Below are 19,034 nucleotides of genomic sequence, written 5' to 3'. Positions count from 1 at the left end.
CAAAAAATATATTCTTTGGCCAAAAATATAGTATACACAATATAAAGAACATTTTGCATTTTTATAATATAAAAATGCATAAGTGTATTATTCTATATTTTTGGTCAGAGAGAATATTTTATATTTTTTGGCCTAAAATAAGTTTTTACTTGTTATTTTACGACTACATTTATTTTTCATTCCCATTCAAAACATACTTTTTAATTTACAGCCGAAAACATTTACATTTATATATTATAAATAAAAATGTATCATTAGAGAGACGAGAGACTCATACGTTTTGGTACAGGATAAGTTTTTATTTTTATGGCTGTATCTGTCTTCCACTACATTAAAACACTTTTATCCTTTTGAAAACAGAAAAATAAAACAGATATTCTTAAAAAGTTATTTATTTCTGTAAATTACTTTATAAAATTACTTGAGCAATCAAAATTTGTATGGAATTACAGAAGTATCATATCATAGATATATTTTATACGTGACTGCTACCATTCTGGTCTTCACGTATATCCTTGTGCAGGGATCCACGTTATACTCAATGGAAATGGGTCCCATTTTGAGCCTAGGCATCTATTGACTCTGACCTACTAAATGATAAATGGAATTACTCACGAGCAAGCAAGCAAAAAGTAAACACACCTGCAGAGACTTGCATGCCCATATGGCCATTCAGGCATACAATTCATTGGGGTGAGAAGGATTGGTCTGAGTAAATCAGGGACCACTCCTTCGAGCTCCAATGCTCCCCAGGCTTTCCTCCACCTCTCCCACAGCACGCTGATGCGCTATAGAATCGTCAAAATGATTGCCATGTGAGAGTGCAGGGATAAAGAACCCTCATATGAAATATTTACCGAATATTGCTGAACCGTGTGAGGCACTTTAGTCCAGCTCCACTTAACTGATGTATCATCGATTTGTTAGGCGCAAATTACCCAAATGTGTGTGTGTGTGGTGTGTGTGTGTGTGTGTGTGTGTGTGTGTGTGTGTGTGTGTGTGTGTGTGTGTGTGTGTGTGTGTGTGTGTGTGTGCGCGCGCGCGCCTTAACCCTTTCAGTTATGAGTTTTTGTTTGCAAAGATAAACATTTAAAACTTTGAGGTTGAAATATATGATATTTTTAAAGATTTATAAACAAAAAATTTTACCCATAAACATTATTATGCCTAGCCTAGTACAACGTACAGAGACGATTACGGTGATTCAATGTAAAAAACGGGAATTAGCTATCGTATTGGGGCTTAAAAGTTGATGTTCATTTAAACGAACATGGTGACTGAAAGGGTGAATGTTATGAGCTTTATTTTTCATCTATATTATAATGTCATCATGTGTATAAAATCATCAACTTAAATAATAAAGAGAAAAGTAAAATATATAAGCATGCATAATAAAAGTGAACTATGTAACTATCTACAACAGAGAGTGAGATAAGGAGGCACCATTTCTCCCAAACTATTCCCCTTACTCTACAACTAGAAGATATTTTTAAGAAATTAAAATGGAAAAGGTGCATAAACATCAACGGATCATAATTATACCATTTGAAAACATATTTTTATTAGAAACATGTCCAAGAACTAACTGAATGTTGAACATTATGTATACACAGGCCACGTCATCAGACTGTGAAAACCAAATCCAGATGCTGAAATTAGAAAAACACAACTGGGATGGGCCGCTTTTGGTGAACTAGAATGTATTTTAAACAACACCCCCATTTCTATAAACATAGCTGTATAACACATGCATACTACCAGTTTGTACATACGAATTGGAGACTGTATCAGGGATATCATGGAAGAAATTTAAAAAATGAAATGATGTTGGGCTGGTCACACAGTCAATTATAATGATAGCAGGTGGATAGAGAGAATTGTAGAATAGAGACCAAGCAAGACGAAATAAGCATGGGAAGACTCAAAAGAGATGGGTAGATGGCATAAGAACAGTGGCAGGCAAACAGTGGATCAGAATGGCGCAAGATAAAAAAGGATGACGCATTTGTGAGAGACCTAAATTTGGGAGTTGATGGAAAATGGTTGGCAAAGAAGGAAATATGTAAAACAATAAAAATAATGATTGAGATTCATACGAGTCCAGTAAATGAAAAACACAATTTTATTTGCTAAAAACAAAATGAAAATATTAGCTGTAAATTGAAATTATTTAAAAAATGCAGACACACTTTTTGTAAAAAATGTAGGCAAAAAATATGATAAGCATAAAATTTTATGCTATAAATTCGATTTTACTTATACAGTGAGGACATTTGAGTTGGAATAAATTAATTTTCTCGGTGGGAAATTTCTAACGCCATCCATCTGAGCATAATAACGTAATCATTGAATTTTTTAAATGGAAATAGGGGTCGCGTGATAACTCATTCGAAAGGCTAATCAATTCTATATTCACTAATATAAACATTAACATAATTGTTTATACAGTGTACCCAAATTTTTTTTAATTACATAAATTAATTGAGACAAAATGAAGAATGTTTACAATTTATTTAATTCAAAATACATTTTACTGTTGCCCTAAAGCAGAGAAAATATGTTTATTTGATAAATAAATATTGTTTTTAGCTTAAATTAAACGTTCAAACTACCAAAAGGCAGGTGGTTGGCACTTTAATATTTAATTTAAGCGATAAACAATATTTATTTATCAAATAAACATTTTTTCCTGTTTTTGGAAATAGTAAAATGTACCTATTTCGAATTAAATAAATTGTAAACATTCTTCTTTTATCTCAATTAATTTAATTCAAAAAAAATTTGTTTGACATTATAAATAATTATATTAATGTTTATATTAGTGAATAGAGCATTGGAGAACCTTTCGAATGAACAATCACACGACCCCTATTCTCATTTAAAAAAAATAGTCAATTACGTCATCACGCCCAGACGGATGACGTCACGGGGATTATGATAAATGATAAAAAATTACAATTTAAAAATAAAAATCGGCCATCGAAATAATTCGAAAAGGTTTCCGGATTTATCTCCATAGTCAGCCATTCTCGAGAAAATTAATTTATTCCAACTCAAACGTCCTCACTGTATACAGAAAAACAGAAAATCATAAAAGTACAAAAAATCTTCAAATTGTGGACAATCCCGCTTTTGTTCTTTAGGACCTCCTAATGTTTAATGAAAGAATTTAATATAAATTCATACTATAATGTTTTAGATTCTTAATTACAATATCTATAAGTTTTTGTGTCATTTCATTTGTTTTTATGTAAAGAAAAAATGTATTAAACAAAAATGTTATATTTAATGTTTTGTTTTATTTTTAAATACATTTGATATGCATTTGCATAGAGTAAAACCTCTGTTAACCGAAATAATTGGGGGGAGGCTGTTTCAGATAACAAGAATTTCGGTTAAAAATAAGTGTTTTTGTATTCTTCTTATATCAAATTACATAGTATTCTTGGTCACAGTTGACATTAAAAAATACTATGAGGTGATTTTGTAATATTTTCTTTACTATGTAAATTCAGAATGATACTTTACTAAGTACTACAGAATAGTACTTTTTTGTTTATTTTGACTGATTTGTGTAATAGATGTAATATGTGTAATGGATAACTATTAATATTTCGTTTTTGTTTAATGTGTAATTAAGATTTATTTTACTCTAGTTTAGTAGATATTACATATATTGATTTTATACTGTATGTTTTGTAATGGGGGCAATCCCGTATACAGGGTGTCTGCGTAACTTGGAACCATATGGGAAACTTTTTTAATATCAATTTTACGAAAAAAGTCATTCTTTATAAAGTGCTCTGCATAGTGTAAAACCTAAGATGCAATCATCAGGTATGTCAAAAAATATTAATTTCGCTCAAGAGCAAACTACCTTTATATTTCAAAATATCAAAAAATTTTATTATGAAAAGTTATTTATAATTAAAAACCATATTCAAATATGCAATAACAGCCTTCTACGTGAAAAAAAAATTCTGAGATTTTCTTAAATTACCGATTCCGAACATCATTTTTATTTATTAGACATGTAATAACTCTTTTATTAAAAATTTTAGGAAAAAACTTATTCTTCATAAAAATCTCTGCATGGTCTAAACCTCAAGATAAAACCATCAGTTTTCCAAGTTTGTTAGTTTTATACGAGGTGTGTCAAATACTATGAATTTAGAAAGAATATAGAAAGAATTCTTTCTAAAGTCATATTATTTGACACACCTCGTATAAAATTAACAAACTTGGATAACTGATGGTTGCATCTTGAGGTTTAGACCATGCACAGATTTTTATGAAGAATAACTTTTTTTCCTAAAATTATTAATAAAAGAGTTATTACAGGTCTAATAAATAAAAATGATGTTTGGAATCAGTAATTTAGGAAAATCTCAGAATTTTTTTTTCATGTAGAAGGCTGTTATTGCATATTTGAATATGGTTTTTAATTACAAATAACTTTCCATAATAAAATTTTTTGATATTTTGAAATATAAAGGTAGTTTGCTCTTGAGCGATATTAATATTTTTTGACATACCTCGTATATTATTGATAAAATTTGATTTCTGATGATTGCATCGTAGGTTTTAGACTATGCAGAGCACTTTATAAAGAATGACTTCTTTTCGTAAAATTGATATTAAAAAAGTTTCCCATATGGTTCCAAGTTAAGCAGGCACCCTGTATAAATAAATAAATAAATTGCATATTTTAGTTGTATGAAAGCAATGTTGACAAATTAACATTGAATTATTTCTGTTTTGATATAAAAATTTACCTTTTATTGACGTAATTATTGAAACTGTAACTATTGACCCATTTCGGTTAAGCAATGTTTCAGTTAACAGAGGATTTACTGTATTTATCACAAATCAACTTTTTTCATGAAGTAGAAAAGACGTTTGTAATTTGGTGAGGAATTAACCTAATAATTGTTTTCATTACTTTATAGTTCAATTATTGATATATACGTTTTTTTTGATGAGGTTAATTCCTCACCAAATTACTTAAGTGGAACGTTTTCTCTACTTCCTGAAAAAAGTTGATTTGTGGGTTAAAATTTTTACCTTTCAGTACAGTGGATAATATCATTATATGAGCATAATACATATTATAATATTATAAGAACTATAAAAATATACCTCACCTACATTCTCAATTGTAATAATAGGGCTTTTCATTCACAGTCATTTATTTCGAGCTTCTGTCATATGTCCTATAATTCATGTATATTAATATTATACACAGATTATATTAATATTATATGAGATTCCTATGATGGATGCTCGAAACTAAGCTTCCGTCATAGGAATCTCATATAATACTAATATAATCTGTGTAAAATATTAATATACATGGATTATAGGACATATGACAGAAGCTCGAAATAAATGACTGTGAATGAAAAGCAAAATTATTACAATTTAGAATGTAGGTAAGGTATATTTTTATAGTTCTTCCACTCTGACTTTTCACATGCGTTGATATCAAAAAATAAAGCGAAACATACATTGATGTGTGGCATTGATATGTACTACTCTCAGAGTGTCTGTGAGTTAAAAAGATGAATAGTAGTTCGTCAATAATTTCGTGCATGGGAAAAGTTAGAGTGGAAGTACTTTATAACATATTACCATGCATGTCAATAAATTGAGATTCTTCAGTAGCCTTTTCATCCTGATAATCTGAAATTTAAATACAATAATTATAAAACATGACAAATAAATAAATCTATTTGAGTAAAACATAAATATCTGGACCTTTATTATTATCAGAAATGAACTCAAATAAGTAATATATTGCGGAGAAATCCCAACAAAATTTCTAATAATGGAATAGTAGTATTACAATAATTATCTTCAAAATGTCAGTCTAGACGGTCCAGTTGGCAAAGGCGCAGTCGATTGACAAGTATAGTGGTTTGCGATCGATGGTTCAAGCCTCAGCCAGGTCAAGAAATTATTAAAAGGCCGACGCCGTAGTATAAAACTCGATAGAGTCTACGGCCTTGTCTGGAATAAACTGGCATCTGATCGGCCTATGGAGAAGCGGTACGGCAAGGGATAAGGGCTTGCGGCTTGGTGATATTCCTCCATAGATCCCTACCGAAGGGCGTTGATGCCTAAGAACGGTGTATATACGATAAGAACGGTGTATATATATCTTCAAAATAGTTGTATTAAAAATAAGACAGATTTTAGGAATATAATTACTAAGGCAGATTTTAGGAACACAATTACTAAAAGTCAAGTAAGAGATTTGATGATTTTAAAACGTCGATTCGCTAATCTGAGACACAACTATCTACATTACAATTACAATAAAAATGTACTATACAGTAGAACCCCAATTATCCGTGCTCCTCAGGCCAGAGGTGGCACAGATAATCCCAACATGTATTTCCTATGTATAATACATATCTGTATGCCAGAGGTAAAGGGCATTATGTCACAAATTTGTAATTTTACAGGAGAAGCGTAATTTTACAGGATGTACTTATGCTAATACACATTATGTCACAACCCCTTGTCTAATTTATTTTTAAGATTATTATCTTTCAAAATTGTATTATTTAAAACACATATTGTGATACTAAACTTGATTTATTTTTAATAAAAAAAATTGAAACACAATATAGTGGACATAGTGCTATTTACCTCTTCAAGATCTATTGGGTCATGGTACTAGATGTTTACTAAAAATGCATTATACAATGTTAAACTTTAATTTGTTTCTCCTTCATGACAAACATTACAGGGTAAAGTGTAACATTACCCTGCTTGTTTAATACTGGATTTGTAAAGCAATGTACACAAAGGCATAGTATCATGCACAAAGGTATAAGCTTACATGTCCACATGGTGCCCTCTGCCTCTAAATAAAATGTGACATGATACCTTTTATAAAGTGCTTACCTTTGTTATTTTATAAAGTACCTCTGTGTGGAGAATTAAAAGTTCATTATAACTGCAGTATAATCCCAATATTGACAAAAATGGACATAGTGCCCTTTACCTCCGACATACAGATATGTATGTATACACATGCATATTATGTACCAATCATAAAAATATAACAGGTAAAATAAATCATTATGAGTCTCTCTTTCGGCATATAGAGTTTCCGTTGAGTAATTTACGATAAAGATATTTTGATAAAACCTCAAAAATGCAATTTGAGTAATAGAAAATCATAGCATGGATATCCGCAGCACGGATATTCCGCACCTGGATAATCGGGGTTCTACTGTATAAAAATAAACAAAACAAGACACGTTGAATGTTCAAGGAGCACTCCCAAATCATAATTTGGGAGTGCTCCTCGTGCTTGTTTATTTCTAGTGTATCTTTATTGTGATTGTAGTGTAGACAGTTAAGTCTCAGAAAATATTTGCTAAGAGGTACAGTTCTTACCTCTCTCTTCAATCCTGACCCCCAGGAGGGAGTGTAGTGGTCGACTTGATATCATATATTGTCTGTCTAAAAAGATCTCTGTCTCTGGTCATTTCTTTTAACTCATGCATAGGTCTTTTGCATATTCCTGTAATTTGATTGATCCAAAGTATTTTAATTGTTGGATATGTACTTTACTCGATAGGGGTTGGCTAACTTTTAGCTCTATTAAAATTGAATTATTTGTCCTATGTGGTTCTTACCTAGTGGTGGTAAAAATGAGCTTTGGTAATTCCTCTTGTTCGAACTCTCATGTATCCTAAAATCTTCTTTAAAATGCCTAGAACAAACACGAAAACTGTTGTAAAGATAAAGTGGTGTATACTTACTTAATTTATTACTTTGAATAAGTTTCAACCCTTCCAAGAACATGTCCATTTCATCTCTGGAAAACGTAATCGATGTGGAGAAGGTACAACCACCAACACAACATGTTCTACATATTATTGTATGTTGTTCCATTTCAATAATAGTCTATCTGTCTTAGCCATATCACTGGTCATAAAATTACCTCTATTTAAAAAAAAAAACAAAACAGGACAAAATCATAAACAAAATGACGGAAAATGAATCATGCGCAACGAACTCTTACGAACGTGACTTGTTGATGTGTTTCGTGTTTGTGACTACTAGCACCTAGCACAGCACCTCCAAGCGAAAGGGGCCAGGGAAGCTCAAGATTTCTATCCCACTGTGGTAGGGGTACCAGACCACACAAAAATCAAAAGTTTTTCATAATTAGGTATTATAATCCACTAAATATCTTTATTTCATAACTATCTTTACTATTTTCCATACAAAAAATACCGATTAATCATATTATGATTCAAATTACTAAACTCTCGTGACGTAATCGCGCCCTTAATGTTCATTGGTTAGTCGATTTAGGCTACCGTAGTATAGTCTAAGAACCGTGTCTTTTACCAATGAACTGTCGAGTGTCAACTGTCAATCCGTATTTGACTTTGACAGTTCATTTTTCATGATCTTTAGTAAACGTGATTTATTTTATATTCTAAGGTAAACGTAAACAATCTTTATATCAATATAAACAATAAACAGGCATTAAACTCATTGACTTATTTTAAGCTAACTAAACTAAAAATGTCGTTAAACAACAGGATCTCCGAAAGATTGTCCCAGTGTTACAGAGGTGAGTTTAAAACCAAATCCAGACTACTTATTTTGAATCCCATAAAACTTTTGTACAGAGTATCATCAGCAAAGGTAGCTATAGAGTTTTGATCTAATTCTGGGATATCACTAGTGTATAATAGGTACAGGACTGGTCCTATCGCACTGCCCTGTGGTACATTTTAGTCTGTATGGGGTAGTATCTTATTGATCTACTGCAAGTCATTTTCAAACCTTCTATGATATGTTCTTTAAGTGCCTTCTCTCCGCGTCGAAGGTTGGCAATCATCATGGCTATTTTGATCTTCGAGGCAGCTGCTCTAAAAAGTTGCCTTCAACCAGGAAACGCCTCTCGTTCCTACACTTCTCCTACCCTCTATTTTTCCTTTAATTATGAGTCTCAAGATGTTATATCTTTCACTGCTCATCACATGTCCGAGATATTGCAATTTCCTTTTTTTTATTGTGTTTTCAATTTCCCTCTCTTTGCCTATTCTCCTTAACCTTTAACTACCCGCGCATCAAGTTATAACATAACTACACGCGTGGCGTACTTTGTACGCCACAAGAAAATACACTTAAAAACAGCGGATTTGTTTATTTTTTTTTGAAAAAATACACTTAGTTGTTTGTTATAAACCTTATTCGGCATCAGTGAATACTTGGAGTTCCTTTTCAGTAAGCCAATTGGGATTTATAACTGGAATCATGGAATAACTGGATTCCATGATAAATAAAATTACTAATAAAAAATTTTTTTAAATGTGATTTTTTACAGGAGAAAAAGTATTGTTTACAAAGAAAAATATATTTTTTGCCATAATGACTAAAAAACAATTAAAATATGTACTTATAGTCTGTTCGCTAAACTCAGACACAACTTTCTAGATATTTTAGTCGGTAATTTTGCCAATTTTAGTAAAACTGGCAAAAAATAATTACTAAATAGTTAATAATCACTAAATAGTTAGTAATTTTGCAAATTTTTGCAAAATTGGCAAAAAACAAAAAAATTATCGACTAAAATATCTAGCCAGTTGCGTCTGAGTTTAGCGAACCGACTATATATTACGACTTATAGTAATATAATCCTGGGGTATATTGTCCACCACCGGAAACAACAAATAATAAAATGTAAATTACGATCTTTCCAGAACTCTGATTATAATGAAACTAAATCCAAATTGTAAAGCACATTCCAGTGATAGGTTAGAAAAATAAGCCAGGTCAAAAATTAAATTTTTAAATATATTTCCAGTAGAATTCTTATATCTGGCGTACAAAGTATGCCAGCGTGTGTAGTTAAAGGTTAACACTTCTATATTCGTGACTCTACCTACCCATGAAATCCTTAACACTCTTCTAAATGTCCACATTTCAAACTCATTAACTCGATTTATTGCATTTTGATTTAACCCTACGTTAGGCGCGTCGCTATTGCTGACAAGCTTAGGCACGTGGTCTACGATTGTAGACCAATAGTTTTTTGTCGTATAATACCGGATTTTGACAAAATTAACAAATTAGTGGTTAATAACATGTTTATTTATGTTCGCACTTTGATATTAGATATGTTTTGTTCCTTGGCTTTTCTCATTTTGATAGTGGTAAAATTAAAAACGAGGTCATGATTTTTTGGGTCATTATTCGCAAGTAAATGAAAATGGTCACAAAAATAAGCTGAATTTAGTAAAAAACACAAATATTTTTTATCTTTGAACTTATAGAATGACCAATAGGGATAAATAATAAAGAATAGAACTAAAAAGTAAAAAAAGAACAAAACTATTAAATGGTCAAAATTACACAAATTAAGACCGTCAAACATTCAGTGCAGATATCCCCAAAGTGATCATTGAATGCAAATGTGTCACATCTTTGGCATGCCCTTCTTGTTGACATATTGCAAATTCATGCACAAATACAACATCGTCCCACGTAATTTGTTGGAATATTAGGGAAAGGGGGTACAACTTCTTGAACTCCGAGCAGTACGCGTGCTCATCGTCTAAATTCTCTTAGCAGGGAAGGCATAGTTGATCCATATTCAATTTGCTGTTTTATTAGTTACCATGCTAAGTTTTCAATGAAGTCGCTTCTTGAAACATTTTCATTTATGTTATTGTATACAAGGCAGTGATTAAGCCAATATGGAGCTATGGTATCCAACTGTGGGGATCTGCGTCGAGATCCAATATCGACATCCTGGAGAGATTCCAATCGAAAACCTTGCGCATTATCACAAATGCACCGTGGTACATGCCCAATGAACACATCAATCGTGATCTCCAAATGAAGACTGTCAAAGAAGAAATTGCCAGTTACGCCCAAAAATACGACATCTGACTACAAAACCACCCCAACAGGCTAGCGAAGAACCTAATGAGACCCCAGGCAAACAGAAGGCTAAAGCGCCACACTCCAAGCGATCTACGAACAAGATTTTAAATTTTCAAAAATATTTTATTTATTATAGAGTTTTATTTATAGGGTTTTATTTATTAGTCACAAATAATTTTATTAAGTACTAAAATTATGATTTTATAGGTTATTGTCACTGGACAGTCTCCTGCAAGTCTCTTTTAATTGTTAAACAATTTACTTATTGTAATCATTATTACAGATTGTAAATAAATTGGATGTTAAAAAAAATATGTTATTAGCTTTATATACACAGCAGGCTACATATTAGCTTTATATATTCAACTAAAAACTGGAACGCGCATAGTCGCGTGGTCTACGGTTGTAGACCAGTGCTCTTTGAATAATGGTAAAAAAATATTGCAAACAGATCGGCAGCGTTTAGCAAACTGAAGAGAAAGTTGGAAGTATTAGTGACAGCTACTAAGCGGGATGGGGGCGTATGTGCAGTTTTATGCAATTGGCGACCACTTTTTATTTTTATTTTATTTATTTATTTATTTACGGGAAACCCCCATTAACAGTACAAAAACATAAGTTAAATTTTTAAGACAGGTTAGATCTTATAACTAGGTATATCCAAGTTGAAAAAATTCAAAGTAATTATAATTGTATCAGACACTGAATCTAGATCATTGAGATAACTAGTACATAGGCTATTATAAAAATAATAATTTTAAACTATTAAAACAAAAACATTTAGAACAAACCTAATACTATGTAATACAAGATAGGTACCTCTTTAGTTGGTTCAAACTGTATTTAAATAAGTCGATCTGCAGATTATTGGCCAAAGACATGCATCTGTCAAGAGGATTATTCACACCATAAGTTGTTCTATGAAAGGGAATTCGAAAAGTTGGTTGTTGCCTTAAATCACGATGTGGTATGTGGAAAGTAACATATTCTAAGATATTAGGACAATCTAACAGACCATTAACCAACTTAAATAAGAATATTAGTGAAAATCTATCTCTACGGATGCTTAGTGGAGTCAATGAAATGTGTTGCTCAATCTCCATGTAATTATGATTAGCTATAGTAATTCCACATTTAAAAGCACACACTCGTAAGAATCTAGGTTGTACTCTTTCCAAATAAATCATGTGATTTTGAAAATAAGGAGACCAAATTATTGAACAGTATTCCAAAATTGATCTGACCAAACAACAATAAACAACCCTGACGGTATGAACTGAAAAGTATTTGCAATTTCTTAGCACAAAACCAAGCATTTTACTACTCTTTACAGCTATTGAATTAATATGATTTATAAAAGTTAATTTCTCATCAAATATGATTCCCAAGTCTTTGATAGTAGTAACATATTTAAGTGGTTGATTATCAATGACATATGAAGACTGGTATTTGATTATTTTACGTGTAAAACTAATAAAACAACATTTTTTTAACATTGAGATCCAGCTTATTAACCCGACTTAAAGGAGAGTGGTTAACGATTGTAGACCACGCGCCTAACGGAGGGTTAATGTCCATGGGAGTGTTCAAGTGTTACGTAACGCAATTTTTGAAGATTTTTGACCCACCCCTCCCCCCATGTAACGCACCGTAACGTTTTTCTGTATCCCCTCCCCTACCTAAACGTTACGTAACACCCAAGTGGCCATTTGAACCTAAATGGAAAATGAGGTTGCGAAAAGTACCGGAAACTCGGTAAAAGAACTTTGTTATTATTTTAATGGCATTTGAGGTAATAATAAAAACTTACAATCATCATTCAGCCTTAAATGTCCACTGCTGAACATAGGCCTCCTCCCCTCGTTTCCAACCACGTCTATCCTGTGCCGCTTTCATCCAGTTTTTATTTAGCTTTCTTAAGTCGTCAGTCCATCTTGTAGGCGGTCGACCGACGTTTCTCTTGTCTTCTCTTGACCTCCATTCCAATAACCTTTTTGTCCATCGCCCATCTGTCATTCTGGCAATGTGTCCTGCCCATCTCCACTTCAACCTGGCTAGCCTTTCGATGACGTCAGTCACCTTTGTTCTTCTCCTGATTTCTTCGTTTTTGATTTTGTCTTGCAGAGTTATTCCTAACATTGACCGCTCCATTCTTCTCTGCGTTACTCTTAGTTTGGTAGCCGAGGCTTTAGTTAAGGTAAGTGTTTCTGATCCGTACGTCAAGACTGGGAGGACGCACCGATCAAATACCTTTCTCTTTATGCATGTGCGCAACTCACTTTTAAAAGTTTCTCTCAGTTTTCCAAATGCTGCCCACCCAAGAACGATTCTTCTAGTCAGTGCATGTGTCTGGTTATCCCTGCCGATCGTAATTCCATGTCCCATGACATGAAATATGTTCAAAACTTACAATAATAATCTTTTATTATTAATTTTACATTTACATTTACATTTTCCCTACTTGGCCCCATCCTTACATACATTTTTGGCTATATTCTTTATTGTTCTTCTCATGCATTCTTCTAGTTTATCTTTTTTAATAAAAGCTTAAAATAAAATAACATATTTATTATTTCAACATTTTATTTTGATTAGTAAAAATTTTTGTATAACAAACAATATATGATGCTACCAGTAGTTTTGGAAAAATAGTGAAAACAATGTTTAAAACTTTTTGTTCATCAACGCCCTGTATCGTGAAAACGCATGCCGTTACAAAAATTATTTAGTAGGCAAACCCCAATTATTTTTTAATTTTTCACCTATCCTAGAGATCGTGTTACCTTTTTCTGAAACACCTTGTATATATATATATATATATATATATATATATATATATATGAAACTTAAAGCTAAAATCAATATCAACAAAAGAATTAATACTAAAATTAAACTCACCAGGCTTCCGGGTTGAACCGCGTCGTTGGTTTCTAGGCCGAGCTTTCGACGTCCTCTCTGACGTCATCTTCAGGGCTTCCGGGGTCTCAGTCTCCTGAGGCTCCAGACACTACATCTTTCTAAATAGTTTTTTTGTATCTTTTTTTTTTAAATTCAAGGAACGAAAAATTTTCAAATCGATTTTTTTAGCAAACGGTGTATCCTATCGACTTAAACTAAGAGTACCTTTTAGTACTAGAATAACTCACAATTAAATAATTCAGAGTCAAAAATGCTTAAAAATTAAAGACAAAAAAGTTAGGCGATAAAATAACCGTTGCCCTACCCAAAACGGAGGCCTATGAGTTGTACTAGAAATTCGCAATGGATGGAATCGATTCATTTCTGGAAAGTAAATATGTATACCAATTTTCGTTTTTCTAAATAGAAGCGTTCTGGAGGTATTTAAGAAAAACTAATTACATGACGCCATCTTCAAAGAGCTCTAGCTCCCTTAGGAAGCATTTTCGGACTAGGTGAATTGGGTTAAATTATCTTAAAATTATCTGAGGAATCTCATGTCTTCGTTTGTCGGTAGAATTTCTGGACACCCTGTATAATATGTAATATGAAAAAGAGTACTATGCTACATAAACTGTGATACCCTTATTTATTGTTTTAAAGTGTATTTATTTTATTGTATTGTATAAATTATTGTATGTTCCTATTTCTTTGTATTGACCAACTGTGCATTTATAATTGGGATCATTACTGTAAATGTGCATATAAATAAATAAATAAAAAAACATTAGGTATGCCGACGATTCAGTCATAATAGCCGACAACTTGGAAGACTTACAAAGAGTAATGAACAAAATATTAAGATATAGTGGATAATACTGACTCTCTCCCAACATCAAAAAAACCAAATTTATAAAAATTAGCAAGAACAACAATACAAACGAAATATTATCGGTAGGCGGCCAGCAGATTGACTGGCCCTCAGACTAAGACTAATTAAATGTTATGCAACAGTGTGCTTTACTATGGAGCAGAATCATGGGGAGCGTTCAAGTATTACGTAACGCAGTTTGGGGGAGGGGGGTCTTGTAAAACGTTACGGCGCGTTACATGGGGGGGAGGGGGTTCGAACAGCGCGTTACGTAACATTCTTTTTTAACTTAAATAAAAAAAACTACATAATTTCTTTTATGTTTTACATAGACCCCTGAATTGTATTATGTTGCACCTTCACCCAGGGTTACCAGGTCTACTGATTTTTCAGTAGACCTTCCGATTTGAACTCCGATCTACTGAAAACTGTATAAAACCTACTGATTTGAACTTAAATCTACTTATCTACTGAAAACTGTATAAATTCTACAGAAAAATCTAAAAAAAATTCATTGCTCAAATATAAACCATTTCTCATTCATATTATGCAACCCAAAGCCCTACATCCAACAGTGCATTAATCTTCTTTCGTTTCACTTCACCTAAATTATATTTGATGGTAAAGTTAGCGACATAGAATTTTCAGGGTAAAAATGATGTCAAGTGCCTAATCTGTAAAAATGAAATGGGTAATTTTTGTCTTTTCTTAAAAGATGAAAAGATACATATTATGGGATTAAGAGGTTGCAGAGGGAACTACATGCTCATAAATCATGTATGTTTTCTGAAGTCCATAACATGCAGTATCGTTTTCAGCAGTAGGTATTCATTAATGTTTTAAATATGCAAATTTTCAAATTATTTAAAAATGTCTTTAAATAAAAAGCATTAAATACAAAACCCACTATATTGATACTTAATTTAGAAAATTGATAGATATTTTAAAAAATAATACCCTTATTTAAAGTGTGATTCTTGAATTATTAATTTCAAAGTTTTATGTGATTAACATCTTGACGAAAATTATACATAATTTCAAAATTTCAACTTGCATTATCCATAATAGACCCTACATAATACACATTTTTGAGATGAGGTTGTTAAGCAGCTTCTAAAAACAAAAATATACAGGGTGTTTAATTAAAATTAAAGATAATGGACTACGCTAGGTTTGCATGAATCAACCTGTACATTTAAATTTATGTTTAAAAAGCACACATTTTTATATACGAAAATCTACGGGTCTCACCGTTTTTTAAAATTATTTAAAACAAGGACAGAAATAATTTTATTCCATAAGTGCCTTCTTATATATATATATATATATATATATATATATATATATATATATATATATATATATATATATATATATATATATATATATATATATATATATATAAGAAGACAATGAGTCTTTGCTGACAGTAATTATATAAATTTGGTTATTGGGTTATGCAGCAAATGAAAAAGTGTACTCTTTTAAATTTCTTTAATCCGAGCTTTCGGTTAAGATTTTAACCATCATCAGGGTGCTACAAAGATATTTTTGGTGTAAGATAATATGAAAACATGTATAAAATTTTGTACTTACAAACTTATTGAGGATATTTCAAATATGGTGTAACTAAAATGAGAATCAAACTTAACATGGTCATGTAAATGCTTCAATGGAAAAAACGTAAAATAAAGTAGTAATTTAGTAAAATAAAAGTTAATTAATTTAGCACAACTTCAAAATCAATAAAAGATAAAATGACATTTAGACATGACATGACATTATTTGAAATATCTTACAAAAATTTTTTTTAATATAGATGAACAATTTATTGAAGGACCAATAGGGTCAATGATAAGAATTGAATATTTTTAATTTTTATAAAATATTGTTAGCACTTAGAGGGATCGCAGTGATTGTGACTATAGGCCGACTATACTCAAAGGTAACACGAAACCTAATAGAAAAAGCGTCCGGCCCTATATCCCGCTTGTTCTTCGGGTTTTTTGTCTTTAATATCATTTTCTATTAGGTTTCGTGTTACCTTTGAGTATAGTCGGCCTATAGTCACAATCACTGCGATCCCTCTAAGTGCTAACAATATTTTATAAAAATTAAAAATATTCAATTCTTATCATTGACCCTATTGGTCCTTCAATAAATTGTTCATCTATATTAAAAAAAATTTTTGTAAGATATTTCAAATAATGTCATGTCATGTCTAAATGTCATTTTATCTTTTATTGATTTTGAAGTTGTGCTAAATTAATTAACTTTTATTTTACTAAATTACTACTTTATTTTACGTTTTTTCCATTGAAGCATTTACATGACCATGTTAAGTTTGATTCTCATTTTAGTTACACCATATTTGAAATATCCTCAATAAGTTTGTAAGTACAAAATTTTATACATGTTTTCATATTATCTTACACCAAAAATATCTTTGTAGCACCCTGATGATGGTTAAAATCTTAACCGAAAGCTCGGATTAAAGAAATTTAAAAGAGTACACTTTTTCATTTGCTGCATAACCCAATAACCAAATTTATATATATATATATATATATATATATATATATATATATATATATATATATATATATATATATATATGTTCGGAAAGGTTTCCGCGGTTAATACAATGAAACTTAAAGCTAAAATCAATATCAACAAAAGAATTAATATTAAAATTAAACTCACCAGGCTTCCGGGTTGAACCGCGTCGTTGGTTTCTAGGCCGAGCTTTCGACGTCCTCTCTGACGTCATCTTCAGGGCTTCCGGGGTCTCAGTCTCCTGAGGCTCCAGACACTACACTCACTACTCACTACTTCACTACTCACTGCAATACTGTTGTTGCTGACGCTGGGGCGGTCATTTATACCGTGGACTGATGTGACTGACGTGGCTGTCGATGACGTGGCGGAGTGGGAATTAGCGCGAAGACTATTTGGAGTGGCGCGAAGATTTTTCACGGCTGGAATTGTATTTGTAGATGGAGCGGACGATGTTTTCTTTAGGAGGGGTCTCCAAGTCGAAGGTAAACGGATGCCGTCATCTCTTTTATTGAGACAACTTGGCCGTTTTTCGATTTCTATGGCTTCTCGGATAATCCTTTGTTTATAGAAGCGGATGGGGGCTATGGTTCTGGAGTTTTCAAAGTCAATTTTGTGACCTGTATGAAGATGGTGTTGGCCTAGGGCTGAAACTGAATCGGAATTGCGAACAGATATGGAATGTTCATAAATCCTATTTTGGATTCTACGATTGGTTTGTCCTATGTAAGATCGGGGGCAGTCTGCACAAGGAATTTCATAAACTCCGTGTTGTTCATTTGGAATGTTGTCTTTGACGGATCGGACAAGAGATGAAAGTTTTTGTTGGGGGGTAAATACTGTTTTTATTCCTCGTGGTTTAAGAATTCTGTCGATTTTGTCAGTAACACCTTTGATATAGGGAAGAAAAGCTTTCGTATGATCAGGATCTAACTCTTTGGGTTGTGATTGAGCGGGAGATTGAAGTTTATGGATGCTCCTATCGATGTGATTTTCGCGGTAACCGTTTTGGATGAGGGCTTGTTTTAGGTCACAAAATTGACTTTGAAAACTCCAGAACCATAGCCCCCATCCGCTTCTATAAACAAAGGATTATCCGAGAAGCCATAGAAATCGAAAAACGGCCAAGTTGTCTCAATAAAAGAGATGACGGCATCCGTTTACCTTCGACTTGGAGACCCCTCCTAAAGAAAACATCGTCCGCTCCATCTACAAATACAATTCCAGCCGTCAAAAATCTTCGCGCCACTCCAAATAGTCTTCGCGCTAATTCCCACTCCGCCACGTCATCGACAGCCACGTCAGTCACATCAGTCCACGGTATAAATGACCGCCCCAGCGTCAGCAACAACAGTATTGCAGTGAGTAGTGAAGTAGTGAGTAGTGAGTGTAGTGTCTGGAGCCTCAGGAGACTGAGACCCCGGAAGCCCTGAAGATGACGTCAGAGAGGACGTCGAAAGCTCGGCCTAGAAACCAACGACGCGGTTCAACCCGGAAGCCTGGTGAGTTTAATTTTAATATTAATTCTTTTGTTGATATTGATTTTAGCTTTAAGTTTCATTGTATTAACCGCGGAAACCTTTCCGAACATATATATATATATATATATATATATATATATATATATATATATATATATATATATATAAATTTGGTTATTGGGTTATGCAGCAAATGAAAAAGTGTACTCTTTTAAATTTCTTTAATCCGAGCTTTCGGTTAAGATTTTAACCATCATCAGGGTGCTACAAAGATATTTTTGGTGTAAGATAATATGAAAACATGT

The 19,034-nt window shown here is 32.3% G+C and overlaps 1 protein-coding gene and 1 long non-coding RNA gene across 2 annotated transcripts in view; one reads left to right on the top strand and one right to left on the bottom strand.

The window, feature by feature from the left end:
• Positions 1 to 376: 376 nt before the first annotated feature.
• LOC126882425 (uncharacterized) lies at positions 377 to 8,348 on the bottom strand. Its single transcript, XR_007697337.1, has 4 exons — positions 7,791 to 8,348; positions 7,411 to 7,729; positions 5,632 to 5,682; positions 377 to 590 (listed from the first exon to the last, which is right to left on the bottom strand). It is a non-coding gene; the product is annotated as an uncharacterized LOC126882425 (long non-coding RNA).
• Positions 8,349 to 8,408: 60 nt separating this feature from the next.
• Positions 8,409 to 19,034, top strand: part of LOC126882423 (uncharacterized) — a 39,492-nt gene continuing 28,866 nt past the window's right edge. Inside the window, exon 1 of the mRNA XM_050647374.1 lies at positions 8,409 to 8,602. Coding sequence (XP_050503331.1) covers positions 8,554 to 8,602 — 49 coding nt within the window. The 5' untranslated portion in view covers positions 8,409 to 8,553. The remainder of the gene's footprint in view (positions 8,603 to 19,034) is intronic.

This window comes from Diabrotica virgifera, chromosome 3, assembly GCF_917563875.1.
Source record: "Diabrotica virgifera virgifera chromosome 3, PGI_DIABVI_V3a".
NCBI lineage: Eukaryota > Metazoa > Arthropoda > Insecta > Coleoptera > Chrysomelidae > Diabrotica > Diabrotica virgifera.
Note: the sequence above shows the minus strand (reverse complement) of the source record. Positions and strands in the feature narration are given on the sequence as shown.